This window comes from Macaca thibetana, chromosome 7 (genome assembly GCF_024542745.1).
Source record: "Macaca thibetana thibetana isolate TM-01 chromosome 7, ASM2454274v1, whole genome shotgun sequence".
Classification (NCBI taxonomy): Eukaryota; Metazoa; Chordata; class Mammalia; order Primates; family Cercopithecidae; genus Macaca; species Macaca thibetana.
This window is the reverse complement of record NC_065584.1, coordinates 37,088,099-37,111,437: the sequence shown is the minus strand read 5'-3', so window position 1 is coordinate 37,111,437 and position 23,339 is coordinate 37,088,099. Positions and strand designations below refer to the sequence as shown.

The window sequence follows — 23,339 nt, the reverse complement described above, 5'->3', positions numbered from 1 at the left end:
ATTGCATGAAAGGAATGATTAAAGTAGTTTTAAAAGCATCTACACGCAGCAAGCACACTCAGTCCCCTTGCCATGAGATACCCTGTGCTGCCTAGGGACTTTGCAGACTTCCTACCAGCAAGAAGGCCCTCACCAGATGAAGCCACTCAATGCTGGACTTCTCAGCCTCCATAACTTAAAAAAAAATAAATTCCTTTTCTTTATTGAAAAAAAAAAAAAGTATCTACACGTAGAATAAGATGAAAACTCACAACGTTGTTACAGTATTTATAGGGTAATGGTATTGGTGAGGTTTTTCCTTCATCTTCCAAAATGTCAGCAACTGTTTATTTTAATACTAAGGATTATGTAACTTAACAAAAAAAATATGCTTAGTTACTACTTTAACATCCTTTGTGTCTTCAAAGTGCATCTGAAAAATATCAGTCATGATGAAGAAAAAAGTCATGATGAAGCAATATATACAAACACCTTTATTTTGCTTTTAAACATATCTACCAGTAAATATGTGTGTAGGTTGCACAAGTCCAGGAGAGGAAAAGTTACAGAAGATATATAACAAATATTCACAAGAAATCATGATGGGAATAATATCTTTTCTTTTTTTTTTTGAGACAAAGTCTTGCTCTGTTGCACAGGCTGGAGGGCAACAGTGTGATGATCAGCTCAGGGCGACTTCCGCCTCCTGGGTTCAAGCAGTTCTCCTGTCTCAGCCTCCCGAGTAACTGGGACTACAGGCGCCCGTCACCATGCCCAGCTGATTTTTTTATTTTTAGTAGAGACAGGGTTTCACCATATTGGTCAGGCTGGTCTCGAACTTCTGACCTCAAGTGATCCACCCGTCTCAGCCTCCCAAAGTGTTGGGATTACAGGCGTGAGCCACCACGCCCGGCCTAATATCCTTTCAAAGAATAAGTGCATCCCATACAAATAAGGTGGTTACAATAAAGTACTTCAAAGCTCAAGAGCCACAGTACTGAGGTATGATAACTAGCATGAGGAGTCTTCCAGGCTTCTCTTTTGTCCGTACTCACTGAAGTCTCATCCGTTTTTCAGGGGGGCCTTTAGCACTCACTGTCTGTTGTACATTCTTTGTGGTCTCCTTCTCCTCAGATTTTACAGTTTCTGGTACAGGTTCTGCCTCTTTCTTTGTTTGATCCACTGATATCAAAAGTAGATTTTTTGGGGAGGGAGACACGGGTGGAGGGAATGAGATAAATTCAAACAATGGTTGGTATGAACGGTTCACATTTTCAAATTCATTTTTAACTGTTTATCTCAAGTTCTAGATCTAGCTGTTCCCATAGGCAGATGTATACAAGAACCCAGTTACAAACCTAACAACCTGATAACTCAAGGAAATTAATGATACTAGACAAAACTACATAGCATTTAAGTAAGACAGTATGTAAAAACAAGATATATAATTATTCTAACCCAGTACCATGATGGTTCAACACCTGTTTTCAGTAATGTAACAGAAAACAACATTATATAAAAATACAGATTTTAGAAGAAACCTCGAATCACGGTGGCTTCCTCATATCTCCTCAATACCTACTTTCTCCCTCCCAATTCATCTTTTCACTACCACAATGGCACCATCTGCTGACAGTTCAGCACATCTCAAAGATTAAGAGTAAAAAACTACAATGGGAGACTCTAACCCGTGGCCCACGGGCAGCATGCGGCCCAGGATGGCTTTGAATGTGGCCCAACACAAATCTGTAAACTTTCTTAAAACATTATGAGACTTTTTTTTCTTTTTTCAGCTCATCAGCTATCATTAGTGTTATTTTATGTGTGAACCAAGACAATTCTTCTTCCAATGAGGCCCAGCCCCAGCTCTAGAAGGACAAAATGACCGCGGCTCATTTCACATGCTACAGTTATTGATTTACAAGCTGTTTGATCTTATTTCAAGCATAATATTAGATGAACCATACCTGGAACAGGCTTTTCTCCAGGCTTTAGCTATAATTTTTTAGAAAAGAGGGAGGGGGAGGAAGAGGAAAAAGAAGAAAACAGGTCAAGTTGGCAAAGTTTCTTCTTCTTAATGTCATATTAATAAAATGAAAGCTTCATCCAAATTACATTTCAAATGACTTTGTGAAGAAAAGCTACTATTTATGTACTATAAAGTACATTTATCATTGTCTGTTTCTTATTCCCCATTCCAGAAAAGACACAAATCAAAAACTAGAACAAGATAGTCAACCAACCATAAAAATACTTGAACATTTAACAAGGACTTCCACCTCCACACCCAGGCTACAGTGCTTTATAAAAAGCAGTTCAGTAGAATCCAATGGGAAGAAATAATGAAGTCTTCCAATACTCCAGAGTCTTATTTCCTTAATGGGTATGAATTATGGAAAGGGAGAATGAAGTATGGATGAACCATGACTTTTAAAGTTGGCAGGCATGGGAAATTTGGAGGAAAAAGAGATTTCTGATGAGTCTATTATTAAAAACCAATCTATAGGAAAAAAAGATAAGGAAAAAAAGATTAGAAATAAGGTCAGGTCCTTCACTCCGTAGAGCAATTCTTTCACTTGATTAAGCTCTGTCATCTCCTTTGCCCCATTCCCCAAGTTAAATGCTCTACAACACTCTTGTCGTCTTCTACCCCTCATTCTCATCCGATGACACTGTCTCCCATGTTTAAAAACAACAACAAAACCAGGATGCCAACACCACCAACTTCCTTACCATCTACCTTTAAACTTATAACTTTATATACATATACACATATATATATATTTAAAATACCTTAGTACTTCCATATCATCTTAGAAGAAAAAAGCAGTCTCTTCATTTCTAATGCCTCCATCTGTTTGCTGAATCTTTCTGGATTTACATGCCCTCCCTAGGCCTTCTTACATATTCCCACTCCTAACAACTACAAAATTCTCTGATATTACACGTTCCAGGTTCATGCTGACAACTGCCAACTATCCTACTCCAACTGCAAGTCCTGGGAATCTTTACACTTAACAAGACCAAAACTGAGCTTCATATTATTATCCACTGTGCAATAAAAAGGTTACCACAGAAGGCCTGAGGCTGCTATACTTAGTCCTGCTTGCAAGGTTGGCCCTTGGCTAGTGTCTAGAAACTTGGATTTCTGGAGGGTTCCCACCATTCCCTGATAATAGTGGCTCACTGTGCCTAGACTGTACAAACAATGCAGTTTAGGCTGAATATCTGCTTTCTTCAGAGGTTGTGGAATTTTGGTATGTGCTAGATAGAGGGTACCTGCATGAAGAGCTCCCCCAACTCCAAAAACACACCTTGGGTACCAGGTCTCTAATGGATCTCCCTGGGAAGAAATATCACATATTCTGCATTTTCACTGTTGAGAGAACAGTGCACTCTGTGTAACCTCTTAAGGGAAGAAGAAAATATAAGGAAGCCTGCACATAGATTCTTCCAGACTCTGCTGTGTCCTTTTCCCTTATGATCTGGCTATACATCCTGACTGTATTATAGCAATGAATCTTAGCTGACTACAACTACATGCTGAGTCCTTTGAATCCTGCTAGCAATCTCCAATTACAGGAGTTGTCATAAGAACCCCCAACAAAGCCACATATCACATTATCTTGTGAAAATATCAATACTTAAACATGTCTAAAGTAATTCTGAGGGAACAAATGTTTTTCTTTAAAATAGGAGAGGAAACATAGGGAGGAACATTGAGGAAAGTAAAAAATTTGAAAGGGGGGATTTTTCTACTGTCAGCACTGAACCATTTAAACTATATTGGACACTGAACTATATGTGGACATTGGAATAATGTCGTTATTTACCCAACATAATACACTGTCTAATCTTTTCCAGTAAATCCTGCCAGACTAGTAGAACATGGTTTGAGATGGGGATATATAACAAGGGTGCTTCTTGGAGCAAATTTAATCAGGTGGCTTTGGTTTAGATAATCCTAGGTGAAGTAAATATCCTTCTAGCAGCTTCTAAAAACAGCAATAAAAAGACAGTCCTCATAAAAGGCTCCAAAGACCGAAACTCTCATCACATCAGTATTAGTGCAACTTCCAGCAGTAACGATATTAAAATATGGAAAAAAGAGCTTCAAAGAAGCAGAGAGGACTTCTCCAATATTCTCTTGAGCATCCCTTATAGAAGCAACATTCTTGGGTACCACAAGCCCAACTGCTCGATAAAACTGGTAAGTAGGAATAGCTGCTGTATCCTTATCTGGACTACAAACAGTTATGGAGGACCCAATGGGTAAAGAGGAGTTAATATGAGCTAAAAGAAGTTCTGGGAGACTTGAAGTAGATTATTTTCTTCTCTAGATCTGAGGCTGGAAAAATTTTTGGTAGGAAAAGCAAAAAGATTATTAATAGTTCTAGAGAAAGCCATCTTTCTCCTAGTTATGTTATACACAGCTGGATATACTCTATCTTTGGGAGTTGGTTTTTGGCTCTTGGATGGTAAAAGAAATGTGGGGTCCAGGAATATGATAATATAAGTATGAATGTGGCTAAACCTTTAAAAGAAAAAGGTAAAACACTCACTGAAATGATAAGAAATCTGCAGTCTGCTTAAAAATAATTGGGAGGAAGTAGGGAGAAAAGAGATAAAATAAGTTTGGCCATTTTGATAACTGCTGAGGCAGACTAAAGGGTATAGGGGGGTTTTATTTTTAATTACTCTCTCTGCTTTCATGTTTTTAAGATTACCATACTTTTCTATAAAGTAAAGAGTTTTTATTTTAAGAATCAAGAGAGTCTTTGAGCTTTCTACCATGTCTAGCCTAGCGCACCAGGACAGGACAGCAAACAAGAATCAAGACAGCACCCCTAGCCAGGGGGAAAAAAAAAAGTTGTCTTTCACTGAGTACCCCAGGACTCAAATACAATAGCAAACTACTGAATGTTCTGTAGGTCAGTTAATGAAAACCAAACCCCTAACAACTGTACTTCAACCAAAATCTGTTTTTTTTTCCCTGTATTCTGAATTTTAGCTGACAATACCTAGCCTAATTCTAGGCCTGAAACCCCAGAATCACCCTTTGTCCAATCTCTCCAAATCCAACCACCAAATTAAAGCAATCCTAACTCTGTAAATACCTCCTGAATCTGTATCCTCTCTATCCTATGGCCACAGAATTAATTCAAGCTTTCCACAATTTAAGTGCCCTGACTCCAAACTTCACATGTGATTTCCTTAGCATCCCCTACCCTCCTGTTATTAGTTACATTCCTAAAACACAAAACTGACTATATTACTCCCTTGCAACTACTTTTAAATATCCAATGGGTCCTTACTACCATCAGCAATCATTCTCAGCTAGTCACTTGAAGATGAGGTAGAGGAGAGTTCAGTGAGAATACACTCCTGGAGAGTATATACTTGAAAAAGACTGTACAAAATTTCCCCTGGTTTGGTCTGTCTTTGGTTATGATAGCTATTGTTTTAAAACTTAAAATAATTTTGAATGCATCTGGAGGCCTGTTATGTTTATGGGAGTGGTAATGAGTAATAAGTTTAAAATAGAGAAGAAACATAGGACTCCAGGATTAAATCCCAGCTTCTTTGCATTGCATATAAAATCCTTCTCAACTGACCTTAATCTATTTTTAAAGTCTCATCTTCCATTACTCTTCCCCTCCACAAACACAGAGTAAGCCCTCAGAGGATTTTTCTGGTTTCTGAACATATGTTCACTAACTCATGTTTCCAGTTTTGCATGTTCTATTATCATTTTCTAGATGAGGACTGTTCAAAAGAAATGTGAGCCACAAATGCAAGATACAGATACACATGTAATTTTAAATTTTCTTGTCACATTTTTAAAAAGAAACATGTATTTTATTTAACCAAATATACCCAAAATATTATTTCAACACATAATCAATATTTTTAAACTACTATTTTACATGCATTCTTTTTCATACAAGTCTGAAATCCAGTATGTATATTGCACTTACATCACAACTCAATCTGGACTAGCTGTGTTTCAAATGCTCATAGTCACACATGCCTCGTGGCTACCGTACTGGACAGCACATGTCTAGATGTCTTCCCCTGCCTACCTAGCATGCACTATGTACTCACCAAATAAATGGTCAACTACACCTAACTTTTTACATTCTGTAGAGGTCATTCATCACCCTACGCATAGCTATAATTTATTTATTTATTCAACAGACAATGTTCCATCTTCAAGTGCAGTTGATGAGATTCCTCTAAACTGGCTTTCCTGTCCTGAGTTCCATCTTGCGTCTTCTGCTCTCTTCACCACCACATCACAATTCCAATAGCCCCTATCACTCACTACAGCACAGTCAGGGAAGAGGGAAGGGGAGGCCTGTTCTAAATTCATCTCATGTAAAAAATTTCATTTAGTTTAAAATTTCCCTTGAAAATCCCTTAAGGAGCTCCTAACAAAAAGGAGGTATATGATCTTGTATGTACACTGCAAAGGTCCAGAAGAATTGAGACTAGCCATGAGACCAGCATATTCATCGATTCCATTCCATATCTACTTCACTCCAAAAGCTCATTTACTAGAATGGCAGGTGGATTTGCTATTGCTGTTAGAAATCTCCCTGCCCCTCCAAATCACACAGTGGATTCATATAACTTAAAACCCCAATATAGTGTATCTCTATTAATCACTCCTGTCTCCTCTGTTTATTATGCCAAACACTCTACCTCACATGTTCTGTTCTTTTTGTTACACAAGTGTTAATCATTCTATCATTTAGATTGTTCAGACATCAACTACATCAGGCTGGAAGGTGGCACGTAGAGTAAAAAGAGCATGAGTTTCATATTCTAGTTTTGTTACCACGTGTGACACTTTCAGCAACCTTTTGAATGAGAATATGATCTATATGCAGTCCTCACAGTTTGTGAAGATTCAGTAAGAAACACAAACAGTGTTAATTCCATTCCATTTACCTATTTCTTCCATTAAGTCTTTAGAAACCTTTCCTTTGAAACAGAGATCATTTTTTAACTAAAGAGGAAAATCGTAATTTTAGGTCAAATCTGAAACGGTTCTCAATTAAAAATAAATATATATGCCATAAAGAAGTGTCAAATCAAGATTAACCACACATATTCTCATTACCTGCACAAATTTGGGTGGAAATTTTTGTCTGAGGTCTAAAAGTAAAGCATCCACACGTTGTCTCTGAAAAATAGAGCTTGGTTCTTCTTTCCTTTTGGCTTTAGGTCTGACTTTATCTATTAAATACAAAGTCCAAATCAAAACATTGCCTACTTAGTTTGGTGTCTCATATTTTACAAATCTTTATCCACTATGAATATACCCAAACTTCATTATTTTTAATAGCTGCTAGACCAAAGATAATCCCCAAAATAAGGTAAACACAGCATATATACAGAAGTGCTGTTAACTCTCCCTCTTAACTGAAGTCAAATTCTAACATTTAAGCTGATACATATGTCTTTTAAAGATACTTCAGTTTTGGTATATAAGCATGCACAACCATAAGAGTTTTAAAGCTAAAGTTTTTCAAAATTACCTAAATCAAAATCCAAATTATTTGGTTTGAAATTACCTTTGTGTATTTTAAGTGTATTAAATGGTATTTTCCCACAAAACCTACTAGGAACAAATGGAAATGCAGGTTTCACAAACTCAATCTACCATATTCAATTATTAAGACTGTAATTCACTGAAAAAAAAAAAATAACAAAACAGAAAATCATGAAGACAAAAAAGAACAGAACCTGAAAGAGAAATTCTGAAGTTAATCACATATGGGATTTGCCCTTGGGAGGGAGGTGTATTGGGAAACCGTATCCAAGCGAAGGGTTCCAGATAAGTGTTACTCTGAACACTTGGTTATGGTAGGGGAAAAGAACCATTGGGCCAATTTTAGTCAACAAAGGCAAACTTTCCTTCATCAAATGTTCCTGCTTATACCTACTATTAAGAAGATACAGGTCTGAATTCTATACAAACACTATGTTTCCCTCAACAATTTATTCTGAGTTGCTATTTCTCAGACAAGGAAATGGAGAATACAAGTATGCTGTTACAGGCACATTTCTGGAGGTAGTCGAACAGTAAAACATGATGAAGACAGTAGCAGATCAGATGGAAACTTAGAGAACCTGGAGCCACAAAAGGTGGAGAGATGGAAAGATCAGAAAACAGACTGGCCATCTAGGGATAGGGCTCTAAAAAGCAATCTCTCTCATCTCCTCTGCTTTGAAGACTGGAGGAATAAAGAGTTCCAGATTCCAAGATAACTCAGCAGTCAGGTAAGTAAGGAATATCATCTCTGCTCATTCCACGTCACTGCCTCTCCTATGTTCCTTTTTTTTTTTTTTTTTTTTTTTTTTTCTTTTTGTAGAGACCAGGTTTCACCATGTTGCCCAGGTTGATCTTGAACTCCTGGGCTCAGGTAATCTACCTGCCTTGGCATTCCAAAGTGCTGGGATTACAGGAGTGAGCCACCGCACCTGGTCCCAAATATTTTCAAACCTTCAATCACCTTGACTAAGACTACCAGTTACCTAACAAAGTGAACGTGCATCTGTTCCTATGTGAAAGCTATTATTATACATCTAGTTACATGAATCTCAGCTGCAACAAAGCCAGCATCCCATGAAAAAAGTGAAACACACTTAGAAAAGATCAACAGCCACTTTCCTAAAGAAAATAGCTTCATTCTCAGAGGATCAAAAAGTGTGTTAGGAGGGTCTGGATGTTCTACTTACCTTGCTCTTCGTGATCTTTGAAGTGCCACCAATAACCTTTGGAAGGATGATATCGACAGTATGACATAGCTTCATCAAAAGCTGACTGAATACCATGCACTGCAGTAAGCTTGAAAAAGGAAAATAAATTCTAAATTTCTCATTAGGTCAACAAAAATTTCCAAAGTAAATACTCACAAAATATTACATATGCAAAGACAGAACCCATTTTTCAGAACCTAAATTACTATATAATTGAGACTATGAAATATACTTTGACCACTGACTTGGCTCATAGTAACCAAAGTTCAAGACATTCTAATAGTCAATACTTTATAGCAACTTACACAAGGCAGAGGAGCTCCAGTTGGATTACTGGAAGCAAGGTAGCTAATTAAAAGTTTTCTTTAGTGCTTAAAGAATGTGAAGACACTTACCACTCTAGAGTTTATAACTGATCCCAAGTCTGGTGCCTGATAGATCACTCCAGCAATGATATAGTAATCAGCTAGTGGGATAACTAAAACAGTGGGAAAAAAGGTTTACAAATACAGCTATGGACACAAACTGCTAAACAGATTCTCATAAAAAGAACTAAAATCTGACATTTTCTCATAAGGCAGGGTTTAACAATTACTGTTTTGGTAAAGCTGTACCAGAAAACAGCCACATCCAATCATTTACATATTATCTATGGCTGCTATGGCAATAATTGAGCGCTGTCACAGAGACTAGGAAGGAGGCCCACAAACCCCAAGTATTTAGTCATTGGCCCTTTTCAGAAAAAGTATGCCCACTGTTGCCCTCCAGCAGTGCTTCTCAAACTTTAATGTGCATCTGAATTACCTGGGGACCTTGTTAAAATTAGATTCTTATTCAGTAGGGATAGTGCATTTCTAACAAGTTCCCAAAAGATGCCAAGACTGTTGTCAGTCAACCTTACTTAAGGTAGTAAGACCTTGAAGCAAGACAGACTGGGGGTCCAGTGTAAAGATATCAAATGCAATGAGCTTGCTTTTGTGCCCCAGTGCTGGGGCCTAAGGAATAAGATAACTGCCAGTGAGGATACTGCCGTCTTGTATAATTTCTATACCTTGAATCCTCTCACCATGGAAATCTTATCTTGTTGCTGGTCTGCCTTGATTCTAAGGTTCTCTTTTACTCTGGGCAGGGACTCTAGATCTTTGGTTTTGAAACTAAATTTGGATTCTAGAATCATAACTGCTTTATCAAGTCATTCTCTGAAAACAATGCCAAGTTAAAGGTTGTCCGTAAATGTCTTAATGAGGGTATCCAATTGAGAGATGTAGCTAGAGTAACACCCATCTGGCTCCCCTATCTTGAATCTTCTCTTCAGTATGACTTTATCCATGGTCTTGGCTTGATTCTAATGTCTTCAGTTTCTGGTCATCACTGGAAAAGGTGTCTAGCTCTTTGATTCAAAACCAAATCTGGACTCTACACTCTTCAGTGTTGTTTCTAAACCAAGTTTTCAGTAGGTAGTATAACCCAGGCAAGGCTTTTAGTTCACTGCATCACTGAGGATTTTCAATTGATCCTCTATTAGTTTGATACGACCGTATCTACCATGCATTTTGTAAAAGAATTAACTCAGTGGACTGAGATGAAAAGTTAATTGTGATCATCAGCAAAGCCTGAGTCCTGTCCTCTCGCTCTCCTCCCCAGAGAGCATGAGCTTCACCACTCGCTCCACCTTCTCCACCAACTACTGGTCCCTGGGCTCCATCCAGGCGCCCAGCTAGGGCACCCGGCCGGTCAGCAGCGCAGCCAGCATCTATGCAGGCATCGGAGGCTCTGGTTCCCGGATCTCCGTGTCCCGCTCCATCAGCTTCCAGGGCAGCTTGGGGTACGGGGGCCTGGCCACGGGATGGCCAGGGTTCTGACAGGAATGGGAGGCATCCAGAACGAGGAGGAGACCATGCAAAGCCTGAACCTACCTGGTTCAAGGCCTGGCCTCCTACCTGGACAGAGTGAGGAGCCTGGAGACCGAGAACCGGAGGCTAGAGAGCAAAAAAAACAGGAGCGCCTGGAGAAAAAGGGACCCCAGGTCAGAGACTGGGTCCATTACTTCAAGACTATCAAGGACCTGAAGGCTCAGATCTTCTCAAATACTGTGGACAATGCCTGCATTGTTCTGCAGATCGACAATGCCCATCTTGCTGCTGATAGAGTCAAGTATGAGACAGAGCTGGCCATGCCTCAGTCTGTGGAGAACAACATCCATGGGCTCTGGAAGGCCAATGATGACACCAATGTTACTCTGCTTCAGCTAGAGACAGAGATTGAGGCTCTCAAGGAGGAGCTACTCTTCATGAAGAACCATGAACAGGAAGTCTGGCCCACAAGCCCAGACTGCCAGCTCTGGGTTGACGATGAAGGTACATGCCCCCAAATCTCAGGACTTCGCCAAGATCATAGCAGACATCTGGGCCTAATACGAAGAGCTGGCTCAGAAGAACCGAGAGGAGTTAGAAAAGCACTGGTCTCAGCAGATTGAGGACAGCACCACAGTGGTCACTATGCAGTCTGCCAAGGTTGGAGCTGCTGAGGTAATGCTCACGAAGCTGAGAGGTACAGTCCAGTCCTTGGAGACTAACCTGGACTCGATGAGAAATCTAAAGGCCAGCTTGAAGAACAGCCTGAGGGAGGTGGAGGCCTGCTACGCCCTGCAGATGGAGCAGCTCAACAGGATCCTGCTATACCTGGAGTCAGAGCTGGCACAGGCTGGGGCAGAGAGGCAGCGCCAGGCCCAGGAGTATGAGGCCCTGTTGAACATCAAGGTCAAGCTGGAGGCTGAGATTGCCACCTACTGCCGCCTGCTGGAAGACAGCCAGGACTTCAATCTTAGTGATGCCCTGGACAGCAGCAACTCCAGGCAAACCATCCAAAAGACCCCACCTGCCAGGTAGTGGATGGCAGAGTGGTGTGTGAGACCAACAACATCAAAGTTCTGAGACATTAAGCCAGCAGAAGCAGGGTACCCTTGGAGGAGCAGGAGGCCAATAAAAAGTTCAGAGGTCAAAAAACAAAAAAAAAGTTACTTGGGATGCTTGACATTCAGTTGGTATACCAACTGTGCTCACGGAAAGAGGGAGCTTTGATGCAGTGAGTTGCTCTGTTAGTGCTTGAAGAGTTGTCCTTGGGCATGCTGGAAGAGTCCTGGTATCCAAGTATACAACTAGTGGAACTTGGCTTTTGAAACTTTTCCTACATGAGAGTTATGCTGGTTGTACCAGCCTCTGCAGACAATTTGTACAAACAATGTGACTATAGTAGACACCAGATTTCTTTTGGAAAATCTAAAAATTTGGTGGGCAGAGGATGTCCAAACAACCAGCCCTCAATAAAAATCCCTGGCTCAGAACCTCAAATGGACTTCCTTGAGCAGACATATTGAATGCAGCTGCATTTCACTGCTGGATGGAGGGCACACTCTGTGGCCCTTCACAAGCAAGAGGGAAAGCATAGGAAACCTGCACATGGATTCCTACAGACCTCACCTGACATGTCTTTTTCCAGTAATCTGGCTGCGTACCCTTATTGTGTTGTCATAACAAATCTCAGCTGTAAGTACAACCATATGCTAAGTCTGGTGAGTCCTCCAGCATAGTACTGAACATGTATGTGGTCTTGGGGACCCCCCAAACAGAAACCAATCAAAAAAACCAAGTTAGGTCAGGAAGTAAATAAATCATGGTATTTTAAAAAGAAAACAATGCCTAAAGTTTACACATTTTACCTTGGGCAGGGGACTGCCGCTGTTGCTTCCGAATGATGAAAAGAATGGGCTCTTGAGCATGCAAAAGGATGTATTCGATTCCAACCATCTGACTGAAAACAGAACACAGACATCCAAATATCTATAAATGCCCTACAAATAATTTTATAAGACAAATTATATAAAAATGCGGCAACAGGCCGGGCGCGGTGGCTCAAGCCTGTAATCCCAGCACTTTGGGAGGCCGAGACGGGCGGATCACGAGGTCAGGAGATCGAGACCATCCTGGCTAACACGGTGAAACCCCGTCTCTACTAAAATATACAAAAAACTAGCCGGGCAAGGTGGCGGGCGCCTGTAGTCCCAGCTACTCGGGAGGCTGAGGCAGGAGAATGGCGTGAACCCGGGAGGCGGAGCTTGCAGTGAGCTGAGATCCGGCCACTGCACTCCAGCCTGGGCGGGAGAGCAAGACTCCATCTCAAAAAAAAAAAAAAATGCGGCAACACTTTAATAGGATTAAAACTGCCTATGTTTGGTGTTATAATCTGACTGTCAAGTAAAACTAGTTTGTTTTTAAACAACAAAATTTCTCTACAAAAATGTATTATAAATTTAAATCTGAGTGTTTTCAGTTAGGAAAGGACACCGAAGAGTGTCTGCTTCAAAAAGGCAATCAAAATGTCATGATGCTTCCTGACCAAATCTATGAATACTTATAAAATATAAAAATAAACATGAAGACACAACTTCATACACTACCAAACTAGAAAACATCAAAAACTTTATCCTCACCCCAACAAATTTTTTTACCTGATAGATTATGTTTAAAAACAATAAGTTGTCTCAATAGCTGTATTTGCCCCATAACAAAAGCCATTTAAAATATGACAGATATTTAATTTTATAATCTCCTCCTCAATATTTAGCTGACAATAGGAAAATTATATCAACAGTTGTTTCAAATACTTTTGTAATATAAACTAGATATAAAAGGGACAATAATTATAGTTGCCTAGTTGAGAATAGCAGTAGCATTGCCAAAATCACTCATCAGATCGAAATCTAAACCTGTTATATTTAATTAAACATTATGAAGTTATACAGAAAAGACCTCTGTTAAAAGTGAATACTAATAATTATCTTGCATGTCAAATTTGTATAAACCCAAACAAAACTCCAGTTTTTTTTCTAAAATTCTACTTTGCACTTCATGATCCACAGCTTTAAAGAACTGTTCATTGCAAAACTTGTATTTGGTAAAAATGCTACCTTCTTAAAATAACTTACTTCAAGTGTTCTAATGTTAGCCTCTGCATTTTGACCACTTCATTATTACATGTTCTGTCATAAAAAGGATTACTTCTTTCTGAAAAGTAATCCAGGACACTACCACTGTTCAAAATAGGGATCCAAGAGCTGTCAACCCAAGAAATTCCCAGCAGATTGTCTACGGGAAAGAAAACAAAATGATAAAGAATTAGAAAAAAAAGAAAGAATCCAATCCAACAAACATTTATTATACATCTAATGTAGTAGGCACTATGAATATAAGGATGACATAGATCCTAACCAACATACTCTCATGATGTAACAGAAGAGATTATGCAAGAAAGCAATAACATGATGTAAGTGTTATGATAAAGACATGGTGAAACTCTGTCTCTACTAAAAATACAAAAAATTCTGGCCGGGCGCAGTGGCTCACGCCTGTAACACTAGTACTTTAGGGATCTGAGGCAGGTGGATCACCTGAGGTTGGGAGTTTGAGACCAGCCTGACCAACATGGAGAAACCCCGCCTCTACTAAAAATACAAAAATTGCCTGGCGTGGTTGTGCATGCCCATAATCCCAGCTACTTGGGAGACTGAGGCAGGAGAATCGATGCACCCAGAAGGTGGAGGTTGCGGTGAGACGAGATAGTGCCATTGCACTCCAACCTGAGCAACAAGAGTGAAACTCCATCTCAAAAGAAGAAAAAAACAAACAAAAAATTAGCCAGGCGTGGTGGTGAACACCTGTAATCCCAGCTACTTGGGAGGCTGTGGCAGGAGAATCGCTTGGACCCAGGAGGCGGAGGTTGCAGTGAGCTGAGATTGCGCCACTGCACTCCAGCCTGGGCAACAGAGCGAGACTCCGTCTCAAAAATAAAGATATGAAGAAATGTGTTACAAGACTACAGAGGACCTGGGGGAACGAAAATCATTTTTCATGGGGTGAGAAGATGGGTTTTAGCATGATTTGTTAAAGAATAGATAGAAACTTACACAGAGAAAAGGGCAAAGTAACTCCAAGCAGAGAGAATGTATATAAATAATTATAAAAATACAAAGTATATTATATCTTCAGAGGATAATTTCATTAGGTGAAGAAGTGATATGATTTAAAATTTAGAAAGGACTTCTTTTTTTTTATTGGAAATCCTTAATGCTGGCAAAGAATTCAAAATTTTCAAACAACATGTATGCCCAAGAGAACACATAGCTACCAGTTTGCGATCTCTCAATTAGGGATAGAGAAGTGAGGAAGCTATTATTGTAGAGGAGATGATAATGATGTAAAAGCTAAGGGATAAACAGGAAGTAGAATTACCTTAACTACAGCCACACAGTTTCATATTTAGAGTAGAATTAAATCATGGCCTTTAAAAAGACATGATAGAGCTAGATACTTTTAATAAATGAGCTTGTATTGGCCATTGGCTTTGATGATGCTTCATACCACTGACTGTACTGAACACCACTAGGTGTAAATCATGAACATCAAAATGCCTATACAATACTGGTTGAAAAACTTCAATCTCTCTTATACTGTCATTACCTCAGGCATCTTCAAAGAAGTCAGACCTAATTCAAGGTGACAGGCAGTTTTGAGCCAAGTGACTCAACTGAGAAAAATTATATAAAGGTAAAATGTACTTTGTGTGCTATAAAATAAAGGAGGAGACAAAGTATGTTAATAACCAAATAATTAGTACAGACCATTTAGATAGTTCATCATAACTGGATCATGCAATAACCAAATACACAATAGGCCAGGAAATAACATTTTCAGGCCTCCTAACTGGTTTTCCTAATTCTACCCTTGTCCTCCTACACTGTTCCCAGCAGCCAATGTAGTCCTTAAAAAAAAAAATCAGATCACATCATTCCTATGATGGAAATCCCTCCAATGGCTCTCCGTTTTACTCACAGGAAAAGCCAAAGACCTTATCATGGCTTTCAACACCTTTCTGACCTCATCTCCTTACCACATCCTCTCTCATTTCCCTCCAGCCACACTGGCCTCTTCGCTGTTCCTTTAACATACCAAACACACTCTTAGAGTCTTTGCCATGATCCTAACAAATCTGAATTATAAGTAAAACATTTTACAAACTAAATATGTGAAAACAGTCTGATAGACTAAATGTTTCTCTTTTTTATTCTGTAGCAAGGCAACATGTTGACATAGTCCAAGCATTCTAACAATCAGCAAGTGATGAAATTAGGCACTTGAAACTCCCACTTATAATGAAAGACATGTATGGAAAATCATGATCCAGAAGTACTGAAGATCACCGGATAACTACAAATGAAAATATTTGTAATAAATGTGTTAGACCCCAATCCAGTTAATATATAAAAAAAAGGCATCTCAAACACTTCCCTTTAAAAATCAAGTACTGTATATACAAACAAAAACAACTCTACGTGCTCCCCAAGATCAAGCAGCAATTAAGGGGGGGCATCTCCATACATTTATTCACTGACTGTTTCAGTATGTGAGTACCTCTACAGTTCAGCTGTGAAAAAAATACGACTCCTGGCCATAATAATTGCTGCATGTTCGATGTAAAGTATTATCGACTCAAAACAAAACAAAACAAAACAAACCTTACAATAGAAAATATTTGGGATTCATGCTCAGGGACCCGCGGCGCGCGATCTAAAGAATTTGGCAGCCACCATGCCAAGTCCCAATAGATGAATCAAATCAAGTTGGCTCATTACCCCACTCCCTCCTCTGCCTAAAGGCCATTCCTTCACTCCAATAGAATAGCCCTAATGTTGTCGCAGCGGTACGTGTGAAGAACAATACTCCAGCTCTGAAGGCTCAAGGCCCAAAGCTTCTTCCAACCCCTTCTCTCCGACGCTTCCAAGAGACGTTTCAAGAACTTAAAAAAAAACTCGTCAACGTTTCGCTAGATCACAGCCTTGCGTTGTCCACAAAAACCACTCAAAAAAGCTTGAGACCTCACACAAAGGAACCTAAACCTTGAAAGTGCGAGCTATAACATCCCAAACTAGTCCACAGACAATCAAGAGACAAAACATAGCAATAGACTATACCTCGGATATCCACCCCCGCCATAATTCCGAAAGCGTTCACAGGTTCTTTTTCCGGCGCATGGTAAACGTAAGCCTAGGCCGCCGGAAGCAGCGGGTTGAACAGAGTGCGCATGGGTGATGAGGGACGTAGAGCGGAAGAAGGGGCGGGGCGGGCGGGAGAGAGGCAGGGCTGGGAGATGCGAGTGGGAGGGGAGGGGGCAGAAAGCGGGAGAGGCGGGGGAGGCGGGAAACGCGAGGTGGGGTGGGGGGATGGGGGGACGGGACGCAGAAAGGTTGGTGCAGGGCAGCGGGGAAAGACTGGGAGGAGAGGGATGGGCCAAAGAAGGAGAATGGGAGGACGGATTACTGGGGAAAAAATTGGAAGACTTTAGAGGACAGGAAGGCCGAGTGGAGTCCCGCCCCACGCCCACCACTGATGGAATAATTCTGTCTTGATCGTCTGTGATCGTCAGGAAAACAAATTCTGATGCTGTAGAGTTACGCTTGGGAGCGTCTCTTGATTTTAAAAGCTCCTCGGGTGTATCCACTGAGCTATCAGATTTAGGAACGATGGTCATTTATGTTTTTCTCCCTGCCTCAGGTATTAGGATGGGACAGGACTTAAGAATTTGGGAGTCATTGGCTTTTCTGTGACCAAATCCATTAAAAATCTAAACCAATTAAGCCTCTGAGAAAAATTTCACAACACAGGAAATGCTTCTGAAGTGAAATATTAATAAGATTAAGAGAAAGGGAATACCCCTGGGTCCCACAGTAATGAGCAAATGTCTGCATTCCAAGTAGTCTGGAGTAGGTAGCAAGACTCCAAAGAGGGAATGATTCTGTGTACGGGGAAGCCACAGAAAGCCTCAGATTCTTAAGCTTCAGTGTGGCTCTGTAAAAGCAAAATGATACAGAAATATGAAAACAACACGCAGATACTAGGAAGAGGATGCCAAAATCTGAAGGAGGGATGTGGGCGGATGCCTACATCTTCTCCAAAACTTAGGCACTGTGAAGACTCCGCAAGAATTTAACCACAACCCAGGAGCAAGAGGGGAAGACCATAAATTTAATTGGGATTTTGAACCTCATAGACAGGGAATTCAAAATTTTTAAAACTCCGTAGAATAAAAGTACATTGCCTGTACATTTCAGTTTGGGAATTTTCTGCCTGAGATAGTATGTATAAAATAGGTGTCCCAACAGAAGTATGTGCATGCACAGAGTAGAGTTTTGAGAGAGAATTTTTCAGGAAGGAAATTTTCAGGAGGGCCTGTTTGGGAGCCTAGTGGGAGGACATTGCAAAAAGGAGGAGTATCGTGTCCAATAAAAAGTGTGATACATAAAGCTTTTTGTTTTTCTAGTTTTTTGTTTCCTTGTGTTTTGATTAGGCTAGAAGGAGATTAGGAAGAATAGTGACAGAATGCAGATCTGTAGACAATAAAACACATGGTATGTATGGTAAATGAGACCTGGAAGCTCAACCTTTTCTTGTAGGCAATGGGAGAAATGTTATCAAGCTTCCATTTTAGAAAGACTACTTGAGGAGGGCCGGGCACAGTGGCTCACGCCTGTAATCCCAGCACTTTGGGAGGCCGAGGCGGTCGGATCACGAGGTCAGGAGATCGAGACCATCCGGGCTAACAAGGTGAAACCTCATCAATACTAAAAATACAAATATTAGCCGGGCGTGGTGGCAGCGCCTGTAGTCCCAGCTACTCAGGAGGCTGAGACAGGAGAATGGTGTGAACCCGGGAGGCGGAGCTTGTAGTGAGCTGAGATTGGGCCACTGCACTCCAGCCTGGGTGACAGAGCGAGATTCCGTCAAAAAAAAAAAAAGGTAGAGAAAAAAAGATATGGAGAAATAGGAACACTTTTACATTTTGCACTGTTGGTGGGACTGTAAACTAGTTCAACCATTGTGGAAAACAGTGTGGCGATTCCTCAAGCATCTAGAACTAGAAATACCATTTGACCTAGCCATCCCATTGCTGGGGATATACCCAAAGGATTATAAGTCATGCTGCTATAAAGACACATGCACATGTATGTTTATTGTGGCACTATTTACAATAGCAAAGACTTGGAATCAACCCAAATGTCCATCAGTGACAGACTGGATTAAGAAAATGTGGCACATATACACCATGGAATACTATGCAGCCATAAAAAAGCATGAGTTCATGTCCTTTGTAGGGACATGGATGCAGCTGGAAACCACCATTCTCAGCAAACTGTTGCAAGAACAGAAAACCAAATACGGCATGTTCTCACTCATAGGTGGGAATTGAACAATGAGATCACTTGGACACAGGAAGGGGAACATCACACAGCGGGTCCTATTGTGGTGTGGGGGTGGCGGGAGGGACAGCATTCGGAGATATACCTAATGTAAATGACGAGTTAATGGTTGCAGCACACCAACATGGCACATGTATACATATGTAACAAACCTGCACGTTGTGCACATGTACCCTAGAACTTAAAGTATAATAAAATTAAAAAAAGAAAGAAAATGCAAAAAAAAAAAAAAAAAAGAAAGAAAGAAAGATTACTTGAGGAGAATGAGTTGGAGGTGTTTGTAAGACTCAAAGCAGGGAGTGCATTTAGGAGATTCTTGCAAGCTAAATAATGTCTATACTAATACAAAGAGTGGTAGCTGAGGAGAAAGACAGGATTAAAGATATTTAGGTGACAGAATCAAAAGGGAATTAGTGACTAATAAATGGGCCTGATGAGGGAGAGGGAGGAATTGAAAATGATATTAGAGATACTAGTTTATAAGATAAATATCATTAATCAGATTAGGAATAACAAGTAACAAATTAGTAGGTGAGAAAAGAGGTAGTGATTTATTTCTGAACATGACCATGTTGTTCATTAAGTATCTATAGGACATCCTGTTAACCAGGTTTTCTTAGGCTTTGCGCTATGGATATTTTGGGCCAGATCATTCTTTGCTGAAGATGGATGGATGTTTAATAGCATTTCTGGCTTCTACAAACTAGATGCCAATAGCTCCCCCCACCTCTCCAGCAAAACTATCCCTGGTTGAAAACCACTGCTATACACTGGGATCTATGGGAATATGAAGTCAAAGCAGAAAAGTTTCAGGAAGGAGGGTATACTCAACAGCATCAAGAAAACAAGCGAGGTAAGGTAATGGCCAAGAAGCAGGCCTTGGATTTGGTAAATTGGATGCCCATAACAAGAATAATTTTTGTGGAATGGTAGGAAGGGGAAGAAGCCAGAGGAAGATATTTTCAGCAGTAAAAGGAGGTGGCATGGTGTGTAAACTGTGCTTTCAAGAAGCTTGGCTGAGAAGGAAGGCTAGAGCTAGAACCCTACGTAGAAGGGGATATGGAAATAATCATAGGGAAATGTGAATATGTTGATAGGTAATGTGAAAGACTCAAAGAGAATACCTCCAGTTTATCTTAAAATTGTTCACCTATTCATCAGTCAATCATCAGGTATTTAACACCTCATTGCAGCTCTCATTGCAGAGGATAAAGCAGTAAACAGACAAAGCCCCTGGCTTCAAGGAGCCAACAGCTCTGGTGGAAAATAAAGACCATGAACAAGTAAACAAATAAAGAAGAGCATTACAGCCTCACCCCTGTAATCCTAGCACTTTGGGAGGCCAAGATGGGAGGATCGCTTGAGCCCAGGAGCTGGAGACCAGCCTGGTCAACATAGCGAGATCCCATCTCTATTTATTATATATTAATTGTTTCAATTAATAATGAAATATAAATTAAAAAGTGTTACAGATTGTGGTAACAAAAACAAGAGAAGACAAGATAGTGAGGAAGCCACTTTGGATAGGACAGACAGAACAGGACTCTCTGAGGAAGTGATACCTGAGATGAGACCTGGATGATGAAAGCAAATCACTCATGTGAAGAGCTGGGGCACACGCATTTCAGGCAGAGGGGACCATGGACCCTACAGTGGGAAAGGGGTTGGTCTGAGAACCATAGAAAGGCTGGTGTAAGCCAGGTTGTACGAGTGAAGGATGAATGGTGGGAAAAGAGACTGGGAATGAAGGCAGGGGCCAGATGATAGAGAGCCTGGTCAATAATTTATTTTTTATTCAAAGAACATAGGAAGCTATTAAAAGATTTGAAAGAGTAGAATGCCATGAAGGTATTAGTTCTGACTGGAAATTTGCTTATGGATGTCAAAAGTATTTGTTGTGCTTATTGAGCCACTTACTATGGATGAGGCACCGTGCTAAGCACTTTGATGAACTATCTAGTTGTTCCCTTGAAACAATTTTATGAGGCAGAAGCTATTACTCCCAATTTTTTTTTTTTTTTGGTTCCCAAGTTTTATTCAAGAAATCATACAAAATATTCTGGATAAATGAAATTTAATCCTCATCTTCCTCCTCTTCTTCGTCCTGGTTAATCTGGAAGTAACGTAATTCATAACTCTCTTTGCTGTTAGCAACCACGCGCAACCAGTCATGTAGATTATTCTTCTTCAAATGTTTTTTGGTGAGATATTTCAAATGCCTTTTGGAGAAAGCACCTCAGATGTCACGGTGATCTTGTTCTTGCTCCTTTCGATGGTCACCACCCCTCCACCAAGGTTCCCAGCTTTTCCATTTACTTTGATCCTTTCTTGCAAAAACTGCTCAAAATTGGCAACATCCATGATTCCATCTTCTACAGGGTGGGTGCAATCAAGAGTGAACTTCAGAACCTGCTTCTTTTTTTTTGCCCCCTTCGCCACAAGCTTTTTCACAGGAGCCATGGCCGCAGCCGAGTTAGAAAGTATTACTCCCATTTTTAAATGAGGAGACTGACTGAAGCAGATGAGCTAGCTTCTCACCAAACTTATTAGCTACTTGGGTATACAGCTAAGCTATATTTTCCACCACTGTTGCACCTGGATGGAGCTACGTAGCCAGTTCTCATCAAGGGACTGTGAATGGAAGTGATAAGTGTTACCTCCAGACCAAGATAGCAAAAAACACTGGTTCCATCTTCATCTTCTCTCTCTGTATTCACCAGCTAGATGCCAGAAAACCTAAGGTCATGGATTGAAAGTGGTGGTCATAGGGAGTTGCGGGGGTGGGGTCTCTGAATGACTGACCACAGGTGCTGAGCCACCTTGCTGACCTAAACTGGATTCAAAGCAAGAAATAAGATTTTATTGTGTTAAAACACATGCACGCACACAAAATTGCTATGTACTGTCTCCTCCATAAAATCAGTAATACTGGTGTAATCTCTTTTCTGTAGGATATATTAAAATGTGTACCTGCCTCCCCTATACACAGTATGACATTTTGAGGCTTTATGATTTGGAAACTTAGATAATTTAATACATAAGTGTGAGAATGCAAGTAAAAGAGAAAAAACCAAGATCTTTAGTAAGGAAGTGGGAATGATTTCTGATTGGTTAAAGATGAAATGATGCCCATGGATAATTGATAATATGTGGTACTCATCTTCCTCTATAAGATCACCATCTAAAAAAACAGCTTTTCTTCACACATGCTGTCTTTAAATACCTGACACCATGATCCTCATTACTACGTTTTTCTTTCTCTAACATTCTCTCCAATATTGTAAACTTACACATGTCATGTCATCCCATTCTGTACCTATAGAAATGTGTGTCCTATAGGAATACCTCTATAATTGCATGTCCTGAATTCAGAAACTTTTCTAAATAAAATTTCTAGACTGTAAACTCTGTGAGGACATGGTCGTGTCTCTGTTTGCCTGTTACTTACTTAGTCTCTGGCAGGGTGTTTTTGATATAGTAGGTGTTCAACAAATATTTGTTGAATGAACAAATTCATGTATAAATGAATGGATGATATGATGGCCCTCAGATAAATAATAAACTTCATTAATTCAATAATAAATGAAATGTGAAATTGCTAATAGAAATTTATTTATGGGAAGTTATAAGAAAATTCTTAAAATCTCCCCTGACGTTAGAATAATGCCAAGTGCACGACTTTATTTATACTAATATTCTAAATAAAAACAACATGGTTATATTTTGTTTGGTGTCCTATCAAGAAACTATTTTAGCAAATGACAAATGTGTGAGGTGTTTTTTCTACTTATTTAGTGAGGAAAAGTCCAGCTACTTCATTATACAAAGGAGAGCAGAAAATTGCCTTAGAAATACTGAGGAATTATCTCTGAAAAGTTACCTTGGAAACTCTGAGATTGGCCCCAGTGGTCTAGGGAGAGGTATGGTACCAATTTTTTTGTGATTTAAGGGTTACAAGAAAAGCTACACAACTCCTTAAGGCAAATGCCAAAACCTGACCTATGGCAGTAATTCTGAAAGCAGCTGTTCACCTTAGGAAGTGGCTGTAATCATAAACCAAAAAAATCTAATCACAAAGCTTTAACTCTAGAATCCTAAACATAGAGTACAAATAAGCTTAGTCCACACAGAATCATCTTCCCTCAAAGAACCTTTGTGGATTTTCCTCTCGTTGCAGGATAGTTGTCAAGGGCCCATGAGATTACACAGTGCTAACTTTAAGTAAGACTCCATCAAGGCATCAAAAAGCAATAACAAAGGCAAACTAGATCATCATACTCCA

The 23,339-nt window shown here is 39.9% G+C and overlaps 1 protein-coding gene and 1 pseudogene across 3 annotated transcripts in view; both read right to left on the bottom strand.

Moving 5' to 3' along the window:
• Positions 1-458: 458 nt before the first annotated feature.
• MED6 (mediator complex subunit 6) lies at positions 459-16,864 on the bottom strand. 2 transcript variants are annotated; one of them, XM_050797403.1, is made up of 8 exons: positions 16,775-16,864; positions 13,733-13,892; positions 12,467-12,558; positions 9,144-9,226; positions 8,728-8,836; positions 7,106-7,221; positions 1,947-1,974; positions 596-1,161 (listed from the first exon to the last, which is right to left on the bottom strand). In XM_050797403.1, exons 1-8 carry the CDS (start codon positions 16,794-16,796, stop codon positions 1,031-1,033), a joined length of 741 nt encoding a protein of 246 aa, XP_050653360.1. In that variant the 5' UTR covers positions 16,797-16,864; the 3' UTR covers positions 596-1,030. The 2 variants fall into 2 exon arrangements, with proteins under 2 accessions (XP_050653361.1, XP_050653360.1); XM_050797404.1 differs by lacking the exon at positions 7,106-7,221 and having other exon boundaries at positions 459-1,161.
• Positions 16,865-21,084: 4,220 nt separating this feature from the next.
• The window catches only part of LOC126958787 (60S ribosomal protein L22-like), a 40,554-nt pseudogene continuing 38,299 nt past the window's right edge, over positions 21,085-23,339 (bottom strand). The window contains exon 5 of the transcript XR_007727296.1: positions 21,085-21,890. The product of XR_007727296.1 is annotated as a 60S ribosomal protein L22-like (transcript). The remainder of the gene's footprint in view (positions 21,891-23,339) is intronic.

Coding starts and splice junctions, on each gene's coding strand:
- MED6 (XM_050797403.1), bottom strand. CDS start 16,796: ATGGCGGGGGTGGATATCCGAG. Junction 7,222..8,727: donor CAAAGATCACGAAGAGCAAG/GTAAGTAGAACA, acceptor TGTATTTAATAG/ATAAAGTCAGACCTAAAGCC. Junction 1,975..7,105: donor TTCCACCCAAATTTGTGCAG/GTAATGAGAATA, acceptor AAAAAATTATAG/CTAAAGCCTGGAGAAAAGCC.